Below are 22,010 nucleotides of genomic sequence, written 5' to 3'. Positions count from 1 at the left end.
AAAATACGAGGAGGGGGAGTTTTTTTCCATTTTTTTTTATGACGGTACAAGAAAGGGGTTTTTAAAAATCTGAGAGGCATATTTTTTTTCTTCGATGAAAAAATTGAAAATACAACAAAACACATATTCTGGAAATTCTAGGGGGTGTCAATATTCCTCCCCTCCCTCGTTGGTGTCCCTGATACTACTTTGGCTTTGTAAAAGACTTTCTCGGGAAAAGCGAACGTTATTTTTTCGGTCCTTACATTACTAATTAGTTTTTTAACAGTAGCATTTTATAGGTTTTTCAAGTGATCTAAGCCCCTACAGAAAAAAGAAGCCAATGCCATGAAAGCCAAATGCTTAATGTCACGACTAGAAAAGGATAAAATACGATAATCTGCAGAACAAGTTAATAACCACTAACCTGTAACAGTTCCATAAATCTCAAAGCCACTAAGGCTGAGATAATGAGTTTGTCCTGATGCATTTCTTCCTGTTTGCATAACTCTAATGTGGCGCCATCCCTGAGTTTCTCCTGCAGGTGGCTCTAATGGCCAAGTGGCAGTTGAACCAGGATCGTTAAGGCTTGTATCATCAGTGTGGTTAAACAAAGTAATCCAATTTGTCCCATCTTTGGACACCTTAGAGGAAAGAGAAATTAATTTGAGCTTTTGCCTACTACATCCCGACATGTGGGCAAGATAGGGTCATGTAAAGGTCATTATATATATATATATATATATATATATATATATATATATATATATATAAATATATATATATATATATATATATATATATATATATATATATATATATATATATATATATATATATATATATATATATATATATATATATATATATATATATATATATATATATATATATATATATATATATATATATATATATATATTATAAAATTGTTATTTTAAAATTGTTATTTTAATCTGGTTCTTGTTACTTGATTAGTTTGCATTTTCCGCTATTTCTCATTATTCTCCTCTGTTCCTTCCACATCTTTATCTCTGCTTCTTTCCTTTTTATGTATCAGTTTCTGCTTGTCTTCCTTCTCTGATTATTTGGATAAGGTAATACCCATGCAATTCCAGGCCCTGCAGTAGCTGAGCTCCAGCCCCGAGCACCGTGTTTCCAGGGGCTCTCAATCTATTCCTGTAATCCCTTTTCCCATTTCTCTCTCTCACTTTAATTCTCATTTGATGGGATGGCTAGTTTCTATATTTCTATTTCAATTTGCTTCGCAAACAGATTGACAGGGTAGTATTTACGATACAGTATAGATAGTTTAAATGGAAATAATATTCATTTATAAATATACGTTATAGAGTAGTATAAGTATTCAATTTAATACTAATACACAGATATTAGATATGAAAAATATGGTTATGAAAAAGAGGTATGAAAAATATGGATAGGATAATTATATAGTATAGTATAAATACTAATAAGCAAGTAAGCATTATAAGGACACGAGTGGCAAAATTGGGGTAAACTGTAGAAAAATAAGATTTGTTTTTTTTTATATATATAAAAAGCGACGAGAACACAAAAAACAAAGCAACAATATAAGCGAAAAATTAAGAAAAGCCTTTTTTTACATATCATGGTAATCCCATAGTAACCAAAAATTTAAAAACATTTTTTGAAAGAAAGAAAAAATTGTCAAGTGAGGTAAAATCGCCATTTCAAGCTGATCCAGGAATGGTAGTTGTTATTCCCGCTAATCTTAATGGTATAAAAGTTTATTGAATTTTTTTGGGAAGTTTCGAAAAATATCCAGAAAGCTCCCGAAAATGGTGACGGACTAAAATGAAAACTGCACCACCAGAATCACCACTGCCAAAAAACCATTTAGGAGAATTACAGTCCCCCAGTTTGAGCGCCAAGGAAAATCACTTTTTTGGAAGAACAGTGATTAATATGAAAAGCGACCGAACATTAACGTTTCTTAGAGGGGGACTACCACACCTCTCAATCCCCCACAAGGCGTCGATAAAATATACTTATAAAATAGCATAACGAATACGGCTAAGGAATAGCAATCGGACGAATTAAAATCAAGTACCAGACAGTCAGTGATGAACTAACCGTATTTCTGAAAATAAGAAATCTCCCAAAAACCAGATAACTGATTGCGCATCCTCGCTCTACAAATCTTCTTACAAAAATAAATAAATAAATAAAGGAGCAGCTTCAGGTTTAAAACACGTTCTTGTATACAATACACCGTAATGTTATACATAGATGAGTGAAGTTCTAACCTGCAAGTTCCAGTTTCTCAGAGCTGACTTGCCATAGCCACGAGCATGTCTGAGTGTATATGCTGAGGGGATGAGCCAGAGACCGAGATCGATGGCAAACCATGCTCGTCTATCGTCATTAGTATGACAATTCAAGGGAGAGGAATCCCTGCTTAGTATATCTTCAAGCTTCCCATATGGCAAACTGCGACCCTCCGAGCTGCTTACTATCACTAAATTTGCATTTGCAGGATTTACCCAGTCAGATACAGTCCTAAGTAAAACAAAATATTGAGTCAATAATTGTAGACAGAGAGCGACTGAATTGGTAGAAAATACCCAAAGCAAACACATTGCTAATTCTGTGATTGCAGACAGAGATAATAAAAGACAAAAGGTAGATTTATCAGCCTGAATCGGCTAGCAATGACAAAAATGACTTGGGAATGAATTACCCGAACATTGCTGCGACAAAAAATTATGTCTATTCAGATTCTCTGAATTGACAGAAAATAGATAAAGCAAAACAAAAATATTGATTCAGAATTGGCAGAAAATGTCTGAAGCAAAACAAAAATATTGAGTCAATGCTTAGAGAAAGAGAAAAGTTTGATTCATGAGACTAAATTGGCTATAAATGACAAAAAATATATAAAAAGAAACTAGGAACATTGACTAAACATAGGAAGAAATAAAGTGACAGGTATTTTTAACCAATATTATCAGCAACACCTTGTAAAAACGCCACACATTAGGCATTGAAGACGGGTCGTGAATACCAGTAAAAACAAACCTGCCAATTCTGTTTACTATTTTAAAACAGTTTTATTTTGCCAATATACTACTCATATTTGTTCAAGACAAATTGTATAGCATATATCTTGTAACTGTTTAGTTAGCTATGTTTAGTTATGTATGGTGTTCTGTTTGTTATTTGTCTATGTTTACGTTTTGTTTGTAATATTTTCACCTTATTGTTACGTTTATTTTATTTACTTTTATTACGTTTTATTTACTTTAAACACACACTGAAGATGAATCGTGTATATCAGTCTGAAATATCCACCAGTTTCTGTTTTCCGTTTCAATATTGGCCTGTTTTATGGGCCTATATTGGCCTGTAGTTCTGTTTTCTACATTGGCCAATTCCAAATGGTTTGTTTCTTCTATTCATCTTACGAGAAAAAAAGGCCCAAAGACTAAAAAGAAGAATTGGAAAGCCTTATCTTTATTTTTAGTGCTCGATTTAAAATAACAGTAAGAAAGGTCGAACTTCAACCAGGCCAAGTTTTTAAGGTCGAACTAAAATCGGAAGATTTTCTGAAAGGTTTAGCTGCTTAAAAAAAAGTTGTGAAAAATACATTGTAAATTGCTTACCTAAACTATTTCACTATAGTCCGTTAACAACGTGAAATTTATTAATTTTTATGTTAGACATTTCTGGTCATTAGTCTAAAAGTGTTTCGGTGTAAGGCTTAGCTAATTTCACCACAAACCAGCAGTCACCAGTAAACACCACTGGTTAACTGGTGTAGCCACCCTAAACCAGTCAACCCAATTATAACTTAGTCATAGGAAGTTATAGCTATTACTAATCATGACATAAGGAAGTATAATTTGGTGTACTGCACATAAAAAGCAAAAAAACAAAAAAAAGAAAAGGGGCTGGCTAGGCTGGCTAAAAAATCTACAGGTCATCAAGCAATTTTTTGCCCACTTGTCTTCCGCTTTTTCGTCATCCCATATTTTTTTTGTATATAAAATATGAGGTGACATTTTAAAAGTAACGATCGACGACTAACTTAAGTTAACTTATCGACGACGTAAAATAAAATTTGAAACAAGGAAAATATATATACAAGAACAAGAAATATATATATATATATATATATAAATGCACGGCACAATCCAGGGATTTCGAGGACTGCAGTCTTTGAACGAAATTCTACTAACTGTAGATAAAAATCAACGCTACTTACTTTCCATTTGTACCAATCCAGTAAATAATACCATTTTGGTCAAAGTCACTATTGTGCGAAAATGAAACGGGTGGCCCTTCCTTCAACCTCTTAACAAAGTTTAATTGAGATCTCTCTGCATCATACCATTGTTTAGCAACCATTTTTAGAAGATGCTTTTCAAGTTGACCAATAGTCGCTAGGGGCTCCATTTTAAGGCAACGCCCAGTGCGATCCGTGAGGTTCGTCTCACCGGGAGCTCTCTCTAACCGGAAGCGTAAACGACGAGTTAAAATCTGAAAAGATTAAAATATGCATGACCTAGAATCTTTTTTAGAGGTAACTGAACTGAATTAGAAAGTAAATACAAATCAGCCATGACAAGAAACCTCGTAAAGTGCTCAACTGATTTTGGGGTCGGATTAGCTTTTCATGGATACTCACACTCAGCAATTCTTTGAAAGAAGGCATTGATAGATCGGCAAAATTACCCTTAGGCACATTATTTTTTTGAAGTATGTTCTAAATAAAAAATTGCCAGATATCATTCTTTTCGGCAAACCATCAAGGGCCAAAGGAAAAGGAGGTCGTCTCCAAATGAGATGAGCTTGAAGCATGTTAATGACATTAATTTTTTGAAGTATTTATGTCCTAATGAGGAATTACCATATATCGTTCTTTTCAGCAAACCATCAAGGGCCAAAGGAAAAGGAGGTCGTCTCCAAATGAGATGAGTTTGAAGTATGTTAATGGCATTAATTTTTTGAAGTATTTATGTCCTAATGAGGAATTACCATATATCGTTCTTTTCAGCAAACCATCAAGGGCCAAAGGAAAAGGAGGTCGTCTCCAAATGAGATGAGCTTGAAGTATGTTAATGACATTAATTTTTTGAAGTATTTATGTCCTAATGAGGAATTACCAGATATCGTTCTTTTAAGCAAATCATCAAGGGCCAAAGAAAAAGGAGGTCGTCTCCAAATGAGATGAGTTTTAAGTAATTTAATGACATTAATTTTTTTGAAGTAATTATGTCCTAACGAAAAATTGCCAGATACCGTTCTTTTAGGGAAACCATCAAGAGCCAAAGGAAAAGCAAGCCGTCTCCAAATGAGGTGTGGTCGCGAGGAAGAATTTAAGGGAAATTGGAACTTCTTTGGAATGTGTAAAGAGGAAGGCTTTGGGTAGATTTGGATGGATAAGGGGGGTGCGTATGCCTCGGGTGGCTTGGAACTGCAGTGATCTGTTATTAATAGTAACCATAGCATGTGCTAAATACTTAGGCAACCTGGCTGATTGAAGATAAGGGGGAAAATAATGACGCGACTTACTGGGGTCACACGAGACCCCTTGAGGGGTTCTTGAAGGTGAATTCAAAATCCTAATAATAACCCCAATAAAATTGTTTACATATTTGGAATCTACAAATCAGGTTTTCATTGAAAATCTGTTTTCAGAAGGACGCAGGCTGTGGAGTTAATTCGAGTGGGAATTCAGCAAAAATATAAAGTATAAACCTGGATTAAGTTAATTATAGAGATGTAGGTGATTAAATCAAGTTTATTACAGAGATGTATGTGATTAAATCAAGTTTATTACAGAGATGTATATGATCAAAAACCATTTGATTGACAAAATCTGGGGGGGGGGGGCATCTGATGCCTTTAGTGGGCACTGGGGTGAACTTAAAAATTTCAAATATCCACGTTTCACATTTGTCTACCGTAACTGACATGTGCAAATTATAAACCATAAAACAAAACATAAACATTCAACCATTACAAATCATAAAACATACAACAACAAAAAAAACTCAACTATTCACAGAGTGGCAGTAGTTTCTCGAATAGTAAGAAAAAATTAACAAAATTAGAAGTAGAGATGATTCAAAGAAAGGAAGAGAAGGAAAGAGAGAGATAATACACATATGAAGGCTGCTTCCAATACCAGGTAACTCATACATAGAAATAGGTAGCTTTTCAGTAGTTTTCAGAAAAGTAGGAGTTGGGAAAATTAGAAAAAATAGAAAAGAAAAGGATTCAAAGAAAGGAAGCGAGAGAGAGAAGGAATACATACCTGGAGGCTGCTTCCAGTGCCAGGCAAGTCATACATATAAATAGGTAGCTTTTCAGTTGTTTCCAGGATAGTAACCAGCTTTCTTACAAGAATACTAGCTGCTGATAGGCCATCTATCTGCATTGAGTGATCCTACAAAATATAAATGATAGCATTTACGAAGGCAATTTACGCACAAAAAAACGGAAAATTTTCTAGATATATTTATTTTGCATAATGTAGAGGTAGCTTCAAGTGAAAAAGATATACCAATCTAATAAAGTCCAGGAGCTCCAATTAAAACAGAGGTTTTTTACAATCCAATGAAGATTTTTCACATAAATATGATTCATCTGTTTACAAATGAATACAAAAAAAAAAAAAAAAAAAAAAAAAAAAAAAAAAAAAAACAACAAATCCACCCAAATCCAATATTAGTGAATATGTTGGCTTTAATTGACCGTCAGATAATCCATTAGACGCGAATTTACTCGATTTAGATTCCATTTGGTTCATTTTGAAGGTCTCGAGAAGCTCTTTTATGACAGATGCATTCTGACAGGAGTCAAACTCATCTTTGGGTGGCAAATTCACGTCGCCATTTGAATCAGTGTTGGGAAATTTGTTATCCAGATGGTGAAATAGTTTTTGCTTATAGAAATATTTACTACAAATAGAAAAAACTCTCGGTCGTAAAAAGGATACTTGAAGCAGCTATGCTTCCCTATATATGGAAGAAATGCACCACTGTGTTGGTCTTAGGTGGTATATTGCTGCGTTTATTGATAGTAATTAAAGTAGTATAATTTTTTTTTTATAATAGTATTCTAATTTATAGTAGTAGCAACAATTTATGGTAATAGTCTAATTTACACAACCGTAAAATATGTTTGACCGGATCTATGCTCAATGGAACAGACTTATCGTTGATTACTTTGAAATGTTAATATTTACTTTTTAAACGCTATTAATCACGCAATTCCCATTGCTTGCAATACTTTTATGATACCTAGTATCCCTGTCAATGGCCTAGTACAGTGGTTCTCAAACTGTGGTACGCATACCCCTTGAGGGTACGCCACAATTTTAGGGGGTACGCGGCCAGCCAACAATAAAAAATAAACAACCCTTTAAATCTAAGACTGGCAAGTTTATTTATATTTTAGCTACAGTTTACTTAGTACCGGTAACTGAGAAAGGGTATCTAAAATGTTTTGTGGGTAAAAAGGGTTACAGTGTCTAATAAGTTTGAGAACCATTGGCCTAGTACATTCAATATACATTATGTATTATCTATAAAACAAGTACTTCATCATGACGGAAGAAATTATTAGCAATAGTTATCGAGGAAAAAACAAGGATCCCAAAACACAAAAAGAGCTAATTAAAAACTGCTATTATACTTGCATTTATTATTGCTATTATGCATTTATTCTCATATATCATTTTCAGGATGTTTCAACTTTTTATTTTAAATATCAATCAACACAAACTAGTTATTATCGATAAAATGAATATTAATGTTGATGGTAGAAATTACTAGTAATAATTCTCGGAAGAATGCAAACAGAGATCTCAAAACATAGAATAATGCAAAAAGAGTTCCTTTAAAAGAGTTTTTAAGCTGCATTTATTATTGCCATTATGCACTTATACTCAAATCATATTATTGTCAAAAGCAGTAATCTGAGCAGTAACAAAAAACATTAAAAATAATATGATGACAAAATACATTACAAATGAGTTATAGTATAGAGTGACCCCTGACCCCCCGATTTCAACCTGCAATATCTCTTGTAAGGCAAATTGCACGACATTTTGTTTAAAGTAGCTCTTCTATTTCTATATAGAAATCTGAAGAATCCCCTTCTTAATGTAGAGCAATTGTTTAAGAAGACCCAATTTAGCTTAGTGCATTTCTTTAGGCACAACCCGAACTCGTCCCAAAAAGTTCATGACTTTTTTATAAAACGACCGAAAAATCGTAGTAGTTTGCTCGAGTCTACCAATATCAACTACATTAATATCCTGTAGACAATTTACCCTTGAGGTAAAACAATGTGTCTTCGAGTTCTTTTATTTTTTTTTTTTTTTAGCAGCCCATTTGAAAGAAACCTGGGAGGCTAAGGTTTTGGATTCTGGATACCGTCAACGTCAGACCTCAAAGATTTTTTTTCACACGACATTACGTCAGATTTGGCCTGCGAGAATCACGATTTTCCTGGAACCGAAATATTTTACAAGCTGTCATTACTAACACTGCTAAAAATAATCCTTCTTTCGCATCTTGGACACTACTGGATCCAATCTTTCTCCTTCTTGACAAGCTCAGCTGCACTGTTCCTGAGATTACCTAAGTCGCCGAGATTGTTTTCAAAGGCCCACCTATTCGTCAGAACGGTCAATAACCGTATCACTGGCTGCAAACAGGTATTTGGTCTTCGAAGATTATATTGAATCAAAAAATACATTGTTAAATAAAATAAAAGCGTTTAAAAGAAAAAGAAGAGTTAAATAAAAGCGTTTAAAAAAGAAAAAGAAGAAAGTTAAATAAAAGCTTTTAAAAAAGAAAAAGAAGATAAGGCTAACCGCAAAGCATTCAAGGAAGATATTTCTTCTCTCATCTATTATGTCGTTTTTGAAACTAGCTCGCAAGAGATTTAGGAGTGATTCAACCAGCTTACAAGACTGTAGCTCAAAAGCAGACAGAGAAGAATCATCAGTCAAGATGGATTTCAACTCCTTCAGGGCCATTCTTAAGTTATTTTGCCAGTTTTCATTGCCAGATTCCTGAAAGACAATATAAGGAATTAAACGGATTTCAGGACGTTTCAGAAATGAAGGAAATTTGTATTGTCAGTGTCCATCAATAAACGTTTGGGAAGCATTACACAGCCATGAATAGCCTAACCTATCCTGAATTACAATCAAATCAACCAATTGTATGGTTACAATAAAGTAACCAACATCCCCCAACAGATACTTTCGTCCTTTGATCTTCGTGACATCTATTTTAAATAGAAGAACGTTTGTGTCAAGAAAGTTCGAGAGTTACAACAAAAGTGTATGTAAAAAACTATGCAGTGGAATGCGAATTCCCTTCCTTTTAAGGTGCTCCTGGGGGAATTTTTAGCGAAAAGGGGGGGGGGGTTCCGGGAGATGTGGCTCTTTTGCTGTTCAAACCCAAATAAAATTGATATTTCTAAGCTAAAACTTCATGTGATTGGGAAATGTATAGTGATCATTAATCAGGAATATCCAATGAGAAGGTGCGAATCGGAATATGTTCATTTTGGTAATACGAGTTAAATAAAAGCGTTTAAAAAAGAAAAAGAAGAAAGTTAAATAAAAGCTTTTAAAAAAGAAAAAGAAGATAAGGCTAACCGCAAAGCATTCAAGGAAGATATTTATTCTCTCATCTATTATGTCGTTTTTGAAATATGCATTGCACCATTTCAAAGTTACCAAAATGAACATATTCCGATTTGCACCTTTTCATTGGATATTCCTGATTAATGATCACTATACATTTCCCAATCACATGAAGTTTTAGCTTAGAAATATCAATTTTATTTGGGTTTGAACAGCAAAAGAGCCTACATACTCGGCTGACAGACAAGTTCAGGCATAATGCTAAGCTAGAAAAGGTGACAAATCTGTAATTCGATAATCAAGTCAACTATTTTTCAAATAAAAAAAGGAAACAAATAAGCATACGATGAAATTACTTGTATTCTTGACTTTGTATCGATTCTCTCCTGTCTTTTATGTTATGCTGTTTATGCATCTTTTATAAAATTAGAATAGTAAAATACTATAAAAATATAACAATTTGTAGCAAAACAAGGGAAAAAAGTGTCCAATTTTTACCTATTGTTTTACGAGTCACTCCACTAAAAAAAGCCATCCAAATTCCAGCTTACCAAAATGTCAAATTGACCAAAATGTCAATAATTAAAAAGAGAGAGGAGATATTTCTAGTTTAAAAATGTGGCGAGGATTTTTCATGGAGACCATTTATTTTACCATTTTCATGGAGAAGTCCATGAAAATTCGAATCAATTTTCTCACTACTCCCAGATACTCTCCTTAGATCAAGGGAGTTGAATCCATCCGTCTATATCTATCTTAAGGGCATCTCATGGAAGAGGAAAATCTGGGCCTATAAATGCATTTTTGGAGTAGGTATCTCTCCCTAGGATAATAGAACAAGATTCCGCCATTAACCGGTACGCATAAATTTAATACTCCATTTACAACTACACAGTATCAAAGGAGCTATCCTACAAGTCTTTGAAATTACGAAGACTCCGCTAGCATTCCAGTCTACAAAAAGAGAAATCGCGAAAAAGAAAAAAAAGGATTTAACTAGGATTTTGAATACCAGCTTGTTTGAACAGGCATAACAAATAACCTGTAAAAAAAACATGGACCCAAGGCCCTATAAAGTAACATCTGGTCCAAATAGAAAATTCATTATTGAATTCAGCTTGTCACACATAAAAAGTAATTTGTAGATAAATAGGGAAATTTAAGGTAAAAGTAGAAAACAAGGGATGAGCCAAAAGATAAAACAAAAGATAAAAACAAGAGACAAAACAAAAAAACAAAACAAAAGAGATACAAAAGATAAAACAGTGTAAACGTGGAAAGAGGTTCCAAGATCTATCAGACCCCCTCCTTCCCCCGAAAAACTTCCGAGAATTTGGCATTTAACTAGGCGTACCAGGAGAAATTTACAACGTCGCTTCAATGTTTCTCCTCTATAAAACCCAGCATCTTCTGTCAGAATCAGAACTAGAGTTTATTGGGAGGATAAATTCCTGCAACTATCAAGTCTATCTTAGTAGGTACATTGATGGACCTCGAGGTGGACCTAGGAGTTTGGACTTCATACAATCTTGGGATCAAACGGGACCATTATGATACAATTCGCATTTTTTTTTTTTTTTTTACATTGATGAATGTACACCTGGTTAGGGATTAATTGAGCGATTTTTCTGATTATTTTGAGCGATTTTGTTTAATTCCTGTGCATACTTTTTTTCGGTTTTGCAGTTAAACAAAATTAATATAATCATCATAGTGGCGAATATTATATTTGGAAACAAAATCGAACGGGAAATCAAACTATGTTACTATTTTGTTATTATATTGTAGTTCAAAAATGGAGCCTTGCATCAAGAATACAGATATTGTATTGCGAAAAATAGCAGAAGATGGGTTTTCTCGTTATCGTGGAAAGCAGGGTTACCACTGAGGATTTAACAATGTTTCAGGGTTTACTTGCCAAGTTCAGAACTTAGGTTTATTGAAAAGACAAATTATTGCAACGATCTTACAATAATCAAAAACCTTCGAAGTAAATTTTTAATAATGTATTTTTATTAGCAGCCTCAAAATCACATTGGTTTTTACTTGATAATTCGGCAATTGGATTCTCGTGTTGAGTGTAAAGACGAGTCTTATTTACGATTTCGGCTTTTCGAGTTTCGAGTCGAGTATCAATTTCGAGTCGGTGCCAACCTTGATAGGTTACCTTTAATTCTCCCAGATTTTTAGTTTAGTGCTTAAGTTTTATATATTCCTTTCACAACCAGCATTGACCCAATGCGATTCCCTTTGCAGATCTCTCATTTACAAATGGCGCAAATTCTTAACTTTTTGCCTGCTTAGATTATTAATTTACTAAAATCAAATTAAAAAAAAAAATTTATATATAAGAGCACTATAAATTGCAATTTACATCTTTAAAATTTGCATGTGTTTTTTTTATTATTGTTTGCTCGAGAATTGCCTTAAAAATATTATGCTTTGAAAATTGGAGGGGTTGGAACCCAAGGCAATACGACATTAAAATCCCTAAATTTGTTTAATTAAAAATATTGCAGATAAACAGATTTTGTTGAAAAATCGAATTTTAATTAAAAATAAGAATACTAATTTAATTAAACTTGCTTCAGAGTGAAATTAAACAAAATTGCAATTCAAATTTTCGAATTTTTTTATATACTTCTTTATCATTCTTAACTTCGAAAATTAGAGGGGCTGAAACTTAAGGATATATGAAATCACATTTCCTTAATTTAATTAAACTTGCTTCACAGTTAAGTTCTTATTAATAATAAGTTATTATTACCATTTATAATAGTAATTACTAGTTATTATAAATAATAAATAAATCTTGAGTTAGTTATTTAATTAATGATTTTATTGACTCAGTAAAAGTCTATTTTTTTAGAATCTTATTACTACTACTCAATTACAATTTTATTAATGACCCCCCCCCTCTCCCCCCCCACCATAGCAGTGCTTAAGTACCTTGCCATTACATAAAAGCCTTTTCATTCTTTTTTTAACTATGCCACGCATTATATTCTAGTATAAGTTCCCTAAACCATAAAAAGCTAAAATACTTTCTTTAACGTCCTAGTGCTGAATTAAAGTTATCTAATGCCCCATCCACCTCATAGCTGATCCAAGTAACGCTTTCACTAGTATTACGTCAGGTTTTCAATTCTCAGAGCCTAAAGAACATTTTCGGTAAACAAAATCAATCTTGAAAGTTGGTTATCAGATGATATATTTGAGACCTACTTGTTGTTGGCAAGCGCTACTAATTTGTTGAAAACTTTAATTAATTAGAACCTGAATTATTAATTTGTTGAAAACCCGACTAACGTCATTTTCGGACGTCATTTACCCTGAAACTTGTTAATCAGATGATACATGACGATGTATCATGATTATCAGATGTTTACCCGATGATATATTTGAGTTACTTGTTGTTGGTAAGCATTATTAACTTGTTGAAGACCTGAATTAATTAGAACCTGAAAAAAAATCTGAATTATTAGTTTGTTGAGAACCGGAAGAACATCTTCTGACACCGTCATCTATGCTGAAAGTTTTTTATCAGACGATCCATGACGTTTAGATTGTTTATCGGATGATATTTCTGAAGCTTACTTGTTGTTGGCAAGCACTATTAATTTGTTGAGAACCTGAATTAAAATGTAAAGAATCAGAAGAACGTCTTTTGACAATATATTTGACTTACTTGTTGTTGGCAAGCATTATTAATTTGTTGAATAATTCCTTTGAGTCGGACGACAGATTCTCTAGGCTTGCTCATTGCAAGTTCAGCAAAACTGCCATTAATTTCTCGGGCAATTGTTCGGACTTTCTGTTTAATTTGCTCAAGCTGGGATGTGAACTTGCGACCTCTTCTGAAATAAGAGCAAAACACTAAATATACAGATTTTACAACAATTTGACTAATTTACTATCAAGTTGTCGTTATCGAGAAAGCCTTGACGTAAGTGACTGAACGACCACGCTACTTTTTCGTAAAAAAAAAAAAAAAAAAAAAAAAAAAAAAAAAAAAAAAAAAAAAAAAAGTTATGCAGAATGGGAACTTTTTGCAAAGACAGTGATTATAATAATAAAGTGAACTATAAATTCAAAGACAGAATGGTAGAAAAAAAAAATCAACTATATTTCCAATAATCGTCATAAGCGATACTAGAATAAAGACGAAATTCAACTTACGATAAAAGCTTACGAGCTAAAATGGAACCAACAAACAGAAAGACCTAACCAAATTCAGACTCCAAGCTAGGACGCTATAGGAAATGTAGCCAAAACATTCAATTAGATTTCTTCTACATTGTACTGTCTTTAAATATTCCTCATTGCATAACCTTCTTTACTGTTTGAACCCAAAATAACACAGAAGAATATGTAAATGACAACACTGTCTCTCAATCACACAGAACCTAAAAGTCGTGTAAGACGCTATTACTTTTATGGATTTATCCTAGACCCGGACGAAGTATTTGCTGGCATTTTCCATGGAAATTATTTCTCACCGATAAGATTTTTGAACTAGAAACAAGGCATGTTTGATGGCTTATTCGACCTTGCGATAAATAAAACAGGAAACAGTGCTTGTAAATACAGAAACACAAAATCTACGATTTCTGGGTAGACTACAATAGCCCACAATATACAAAAAAGCATAGCATATTTTTGCAGACCGAAGATTGCAAATTAAAAACGTAAACCTTAAGATCCGTGGATCTTGAAAGGAATCCGAAGGAAAGGAAATTTTCAAATGGAAATTCTAAAAACTACTTTACAACAATTAAACTTGGCATACATTCATGAGAACGGGAAGCTTGGTCTCGGGTTCAATACCCAAAAGTCCCAAGCTTTTTTTCAACTGGGAGCAAGTGCTACCAACGGACACTTCTCTTGGGTACAGCAGAATCAAGCGAGTTGATCTCCTAATAGGAGCGTCAAGTCAGGCTATAATATCTATCTTTTATCACAAATAAGAAACGCTTCAACCGTCATCTTATTTAGAAACTTTTCCATTCTGTTGCCATTCCCCATTGCACCTTTTTGAAAACTATTTACAAATTCAGACAAGTCAAAACTTCGTTCAATCTTACTTTGTTTCACGAAATACCTTTCACATTTTCAATTATGAAACCACAATTCTTATCTTCTAAGAAAATTTAATATTGCTGACCTAATAACAGAGACGAAAAAGCAAGTTTCTATGCATAATTCCCGTCAATCGAAATTGAACCATCTTGGGCCAGTTCTGAGTTCTGACATAGAAACATGTATTTTGAAGCGTTTAATTTGTGTCTTTAATGCCCATCTACGTATATATATTGCTCCATCTTCTTGTTTTTGTACGAGGGATTTTCAAATAAATAAACACTTACTTATCTCATTCCTACACACTAAAGGATAGACACAGCCTACTTCAAGTGTTACCATTATTTTTTACAATAGCCCTACTCTCCCCCTCTTCTCCCCCGGTACAATAACTCTATTCTCCCCCGCTAGAGCATCGTTCCCCGCTATAAAATACTAGCATCCACTGTTGAAATTGTAAAAAAAATAGTGAGAATATACAAAGCGAGCTGTATATTTATCTATCAGTGGGTCGGATGGGGAGGGGGGTAAAGAAGAGCAAAGGGCGCTTAGGAATGAGATAAGTTGGTTTTTATGATTATTTTTAAGAATTTCTAGGAGAGGTTTTCACTTAGTCCCCAGATCTCAAGGTTTACTTACAAAATAATGAAATGAAAAGAAACTTAAACAAAAAGAAACTAAAGATACATAAAGTCACTTGAAAAAAAAACTTAGTGACTGTGATCACAAGCAGATAGCTAAAAAAAAATATTACAGGCCCAATAAGTCTGTTTCTGTTTATTTGTGTTCTGTTTCTGATTTACAGGAAAAAAAGACTTGCCAAATACTACTTAGAAGTAGCCCTTCCAGTGAAATACAGGGCAGTGTCCATGAAAGAAGAAGAAGAAAAAAGGTCTAGACCAAAGTGCTAAAATTCAATAGCAGCTATTAATGATCTTGAAGAAAAGGAGAAATTTTACCAAATAGAGGAATTACCGAAGTCAATAGAATTACCGAAGGAATTACCGAAGAAATTACCGAAGAGGAATTACCGAAGTCAATAGAATCAACAAAGGGCACGATCTGACATAACGTTCATGAGATTACTTTTTCTTAACTTAATTTTGACCGTTTGACCTTAGATCCCTAATAACCTAAGTGACCGGTTAGTTTTCAAATCAGTAATCAAATCGTGACGTTTTCACATTTCATTAATTCGTATTTTGTGTTTTTTTTTCTCAGCAATATTCGTCAAAATTTGCGAGAATTTCAACTTATGAGAATTTGTTATGAGAAATTTATCCATTGAAGTATTGCCACTATGACACATTTTCATACCAATAAAAACTATCCATGGGAGTCGTGGCACTTGTTGTAGGTGATCAGAGACTCCTTCACGCGGAGGCCATCGGCCATCAGCTTTCATATTCCTGGACATTAACAGATAAGCAGAAACAAGAAGGTACATATAAAGCCCAAGTAAATTTAGGCTTTCTTAGTAATAGCTAAAAATAGTTTCAATATTGTAAATGGGTATTCTTACTTTTCTCTCGATAGTATAGTAATTGCTGGATGTTTTATTGGGTACCTGCAATAAAAACAAGTAAAATAGTGCCATGCAAAACAATATCCTAATATAGAGCACAACTCTGGAGACCCAGTGAACTTCGGCAAAAAGAATGGAAGAGGGACAAGAAATTTATTAATAGCTAATTGTCCAAACTATATATACATTATATGACTACATATTATACATTAATATGTCCAATTTTATGTAAAATTATCTATTATCGAATTCAGTGAGCGAACATTAATAAATAAATTAATGTTCGAAATTACATATTAGAGACAAGACAAGATACATCTAAGTTATATATTAATCGATCCGACGGAAATTAAAGGGTAAACTATAAAAGTGAAATTCATTATACAAAATAATTTTGTAGAGAAAGGACTTATTTCTTTTATTGACGCAACAAGAAGAATTTGAATGAGGACGAATCCTATGCAATTATCCGATATCAAGGACAAACAGCCCAAAATCAAATTAGCGTCCATAAAATAGCCACGATGAAAAAGCGTAGGTATCAGCCGCATGTTATGAGAAAATATTTTAACAACCTCTGAGATATTTTAGACATAATACCTCAAGTTAGGCATTCTTCCAAGACCACTGCCTTTCTATGACGAACAAATAAACGCTCAAATGGGATAATTCCACTTATTAGACAGTGAAAGCAGATACAAAAGTCTAGATATATCGACCGCATATACAGCGACCGTCATCAGAAGATATACTATAGCATTAAAATTCAAACTAGTATATTTACACGGAACAAATTAATAACTTCGTATTCATTCACTAGTTTTGTCTGAGTGAGTTCAATAACTGGGTTCATCCAAGTCTTGAGTTGTAAATTTTCTTATTTAATATTGCCTAAATGTAAATTGAATTTCTAATGAAGGTGGTAAAATCTTCTTCGTCTTCTAATTGCAAAAGAGATGTTGTTGAATTAGGGAGATGTGACCAATCAAGTATATAACTATAAATTCTACAACACTTCTTTTGCAATTAGAAGACGAAGAAGATTATTATTCTGTTCTGTATAAACATTCTTTGAACGTTTGAATTCTTTGAACGTTTATTTGTTCGTCAACCTCTATGAGAATTTTTTCTTTCACAACCATTAAAATTTTTTCATTCTATAAATGTTAAACAAACATAATTTCATTCACACATTTTATTTAATGTTGCATTTCTATCTTATCAGTCAATCAATTAGTCTCTTATTTCAGCGAGAGCCATATAAACAAAAAATACTTAAGTATACTAAACAAACAAACAAACACACACAAACACACACACACACACACACAAAAACACACACACAGAAAAACACACACACAGAAACTAATAAGCGAGTCAACACTGCCAAAGAGGGAAGCAGGAAAAAAATGGAAGCAGTGAAAAATTGACGATTTCACACTCCCAGACTTTCGTAAAGCAGGAGGGGAGGACCTGGCTTCAGCAAAAGTTCGACAACTACTATCATATCGATTTTTAGTAATACTGAAAATCCAAGACACCCAAAAAAAACCTCGTATACACTTGATTGTAGCCACCCTTTATATTCTAAATAGCCCTACTTAAATAGTTAGTAAATAGCCCTTGAACGCCTATTTATTATATATTCAATCCACGTTGAATTTAATTTGGTTCATTGAGGTGTCCATTCCTCTTTTTATATTACCAAACCATCTGAAACATTACTAAATTATAACCAAAAAACTTCGAAATAGTCAGCACAAAAACCAACAAGAGAAAAATCTCCAAAAAAAACAAACAAACGAGACTGTGGCCAGTGGAGAGAAAAGAAAACAACAAAAACAACGCGGATATTTCGCCTGTATACAAACAAGGCGTCTTCAGCACGAAAGACACACAAGAAGAACAAAATTAAAAAAAAACAAAAAATAAAAACAAGATAAAACTAAAAACCAATAAAACCACCACCAAAAAAAAAAAAAAGAAAAAAATGTACAATCGGCGCAAACTGATCCACGTAGGGAAAAGATGCTAATATAGAGTTACTTCAGTTATGACACCAGAGTAACTGAGGAAAAATAAAAAAACTGTAAATTACTTTAATTATTCTGTTGCGAAATAATCCTTTTGTTAGCTATTACTGAAGCAAATCGTATTGGTCTAGCAGGTAAAATAGTCCCCTGGAGATTATTTAATATCTTAACTCCCTTATTGACTGTTGATTCACTCTTTAGAAGATTATCATAAATTGGGTCAATATTTAAATTTCCTGTGGCCCTATTTATCGAAAGCTTAGCAAATCTATGTTTTTTAATTTCTATGGCTTCCCTCGCCCATTGTGTGTAACCCTTATCATTAGAAATAGCCAATGCTCCATCAAATTTTACAAAATGATCTGGTTGAAGCCAAATATGCTCTGCTAAAGCTGAAACGAAAGTTTCTGGAGGCTTGCTCAATTGTAGAGTTTTTTTCTATTGAGTTTCGGTGTTCAATAAACCTTTCAAAAAATTGTTGGTGAGTCCTACCAATATAGAACTTCCCACAAGAACGCGGAATTTTATACACCCCATTTACTAAATTTCCCCGAGTTAAATCCTTACCAGAACTAAAAAAAAAAACTACCCATTGGCCTCAACGATTGGAAACATGTATCAATACTAAATTTACGTAAAACCCGTGAAAGTTTTTCACCCAAACCAGGTACATATGGTAATGAAATGAAGCTTTTTGATACAACTAAATCTAAAGACTGAGAAACCCCAATAACCCTACTATCATGTTTAACCCGTCTATTTTCAATTATTTTGTCAATGAACTTTTACTGAAAACAGAATCAAAACAAAATATCTCACCAACGTAGCAGTGCCGTCACCAAACATTCCAGGGGACCACGTCCATGAGACTTCTGCAATAACAGAAGCGCCACCCTCCTTTTCAATGCCCTAGAGTGACAAGAATGCCACTGTTTGTTCCTATTGTTTTATGTAAGTTGTATTTAAATCAAGAAAATTAAATGGAGATTTTGTAAGCATTTAAATAGTTTTGATAATAATATTATATTTACAGTTGAGTTTGAGGATAATAATAAATTACCTTTTCTGGATATTTTATTAATTAAAAGGGATCTCTATTTACTTTTCTCGATTTACAGAAAAAAAACACACAACGATAAGTATTAAAATTTTCATTCTTGCCACCCTCTGTTGGTGAACAGGGGGGTTTTAATTTCACTATTGGATAAAGTCTTAAGAATTTGTTCCCAAGAATTTCTGGATTCGGAATTTTTACACTTGAGGGATATTTTGTTTTGTAATAGTTATCCATTTAAGTTTATTGATAAAATAATTGAAAATAGATGGGTTAAACATGATAGTAGGGTTATTGGGGTTTCTCAGTCTTTAGATTTAGTTGTATCAAAAAGCTTCATTTCATTACCATATGTACCTGGTTTGGGTGAAAAACTTTCACGGGTTTTACGTAAATTTAGTATTGATACATGTGTCTAATTGTTGAGGCTATTGGGTAGTTTTTTTTAGTTCTGGTAAGGATGTAACTCGGGGAAATTTAGTAAGTGGAGTGTATAAAATTTTGCGTTCTTGTGGGAAGTTCTATATTGGTAGAACTCACCAGAAATTTGTTGAAAGGTTTATTGAACACCGAAACTCAATAGAAAAAACCCTATAATTAAGCAAGCCTCCAGAAACTTTCGTTTCAGCTTTAGCAGAGCATATTTGGCTTCAACCAGATCATTTTGTAAAATTTGATGGAGCATTGGCTATTTCTAATGATAAGGGTTACACCCAATGGGCGAGAGAAGCCATAGAAATTAAAAAACATATGTTTGCTAACCTTTCCATAAATAGGGACACTAGTAATTTAATTATTGACCCAATTTATGATAACCTTCTAAAGAGAGAATGAATAGTCAACAAGGGAGTTAAGATTTTAAATAATCACCAGGGGACTATTTTACCTGCTAGACCAAAACGATTTGCTTCAGTAATAGCTAACAAAAGGATTATTTCGCAACAGAGTAATTAAAGTAATTTACGGTTCTTTTATTTTTCCTCAGTTACTCTGGTGTCATCACTGAAGTAACTCTATATTAGCATCTTTTCCCTACGTGGATCAGTTTGCGCCGATTGTACATTTTTTTTTTTTTTTTTTTTTTTTTTTTTTTTTTTCTTTTTGTGTTGGTTTTATTGGTTTTTATTTTTATATTTTTTTTTTTTTTTTTTTCTTCTTCTTCTTGTGTGGCTTTCGGGCTGAAGACACCTTGTTTGGATACAGGCGAAATATCCGCGTTGTTTTTCATCTGTTGTTTTCTTTCCACTGGCCACAGTCTCGTTTGTTTGTTTTTTTTTGGAGATTTTTCTCTTTGTTGGTTTTTGTCATGGCTGGCCAGTTCGGCTTAAGATCTTTCAAATAGTCAGCAAGGGAATTTAACAAGTGGAAATGGAGAAACAAAATAATTAGTAATAAAATAATAAGATCAAGAGTTAGACTAAGTTAAACTTGATTAAGGATATAAGCAAAGCCCATACCAGCCCTTAAAATTTCTTCGAATTCGCCCTTATATTTTAGGGGAATCTACAATTGGGACATATCAGCTCTTACATTTAATCCTTGCATTACCCCCACTTTTGGGCTACAACATACCATCTATGGTTTTCCGCCTTTTGAACGGATTGGTGAGGTCAAGTAAGTGTTAAGATTTTCCTCTTTTATTCAACCTAACCTTAAATGTAATAAGTGTAGGGAATTTTCGCTCCAATCTAGTGCCCCTCTAAAAACTTAGAAAAAATACCTTAGAATAATCATATCAAGCCAAAAGATTGTGTTTCTAAGATGGGGTGCGCAGGTTTGAGAAGATGATTGTTTCATAAATATGCTACAACATTCTACAGCAAAGCTGTATCCAGGGGTTTACCGGGTTTTAACACCCCCCCCCCCCGAGAAAAAAAAAATATTGTCCGACTCGTAAAAAAGTAACAAAATGCATGTAAAAATGTGATGCGTTTCATTTTTTTGTACCCCCCCCCCGAATAAAAATCCTGGATACGCCCTTGTTCTGCAATGTCCCATATTGACATTTATTATGCAGTAGTCACACCAGTTTCAATTCTGCCTTGGATTTGACAGGGTTTTTTGATGAGCTTGTTTTATACTTTATTATAAACAGCTGAGAAATGGTGTCGAACAGAATAATAGTCGACAGAACCAGGATATAGAAAGCAATTTTACGAAAAACAAATAGCTTTAGAAAGCTAAGAAACGATGCGCTGGGTCGTAGAGTCTACCAGGCTTTTGATTGGTTGGCTAAAGGTGAACTATCCACCAATTAGAAATTTGTTTGCATCCAAGAATCTGCAGCAATAAGTTTCAATAAAAAAAATTCCATTGCTATATGAAAAAAAAAAAAATCTGAAAATTTTGTAGCTCAGAGAGCGAATTTATCTTTTACGAATCCAATATAGATTATTTAACCAACTTACCATTCGATTGTTAAGCTAAAAAGGCAAGGCTACTAGTGGATCTTACCATAAATGCTTTAATGGAAATCAGAAGAAAGGAATCATTTTCACATCCGAGAGTAAATTTAAATAAGAGCCAGATCAAAAAAATAGAAAGAAATATACCTCAAGTTCCAAGCACCACCCAACTCTAGTCCAAGTAAACTTTCTGCTGTCAACGTACGTCTCGTTCCACGATTGCTTTCAAAAATGAAACCACATAAATCTTCTTTCAAAATAGTTGCTTGCTAGAAAAAAAGAA

At 33.4% G+C, this 22,010-nt stretch overlaps 1 protein-coding gene across 4 annotated transcripts in view; it reads right to left on the bottom strand.

Moving 5' to 3' along the window:
- Positions 1-22,010, bottom strand: part of Ufd4 (ubiquitin fusion-degradation 4-like) — a 145,854-nt gene that overhangs the window by 62,978 nt on the left and 60,866 nt on the right. For 2 of the 4 annotated variants that reach the window (XM_089092565.1, XM_089092562.1), the window contains exons 14-21: positions 21,875-21,996; positions 16,233-16,277; positions 13,320-13,488; positions 8,849-9,049; positions 6,281-6,412; positions 4,226-4,500; positions 2,268-2,520; positions 407-623 (exon numbers count right to left, since the gene is read on the bottom strand). In XM_089092565.1, the coding sequence (XP_088948691.1) occupies positions 407-623; positions 2,268-2,520; positions 4,226-4,500; positions 6,281-6,412; positions 8,849-9,049; positions 13,320-13,488; positions 16,233-16,277; positions 21,875-21,996 (1,414 nt within the window). The remainder of the gene's footprint in view (positions 1-406; positions 624-2,267; positions 2,521-4,225; positions 4,501-6,280; positions 6,413-8,848; positions 9,050-13,319; positions 13,489-16,232; positions 16,278-21,874; positions 21,997-22,010) is intronic. The other 2 variants (XM_089092563.1, XM_089092564.1) reach the window with 2 other exon arrangements.

Source organism: Artemia sp. Qi Xiang Cuo, chromosome 7, assembly GCF_049724085.1.
Source record: "Artemia sp. Qi Xiang Cuo chromosome 7, ASM4972408v1, whole genome shotgun sequence".
Lineage (NCBI taxonomy): Eukaryota > Metazoa > Arthropoda > Branchiopoda > Anostraca > Artemiidae > Artemia > Artemia sp. Qi Xiang Cuo.
This window is presented reverse-complemented; position numbering and strand designations above follow the sequence as displayed.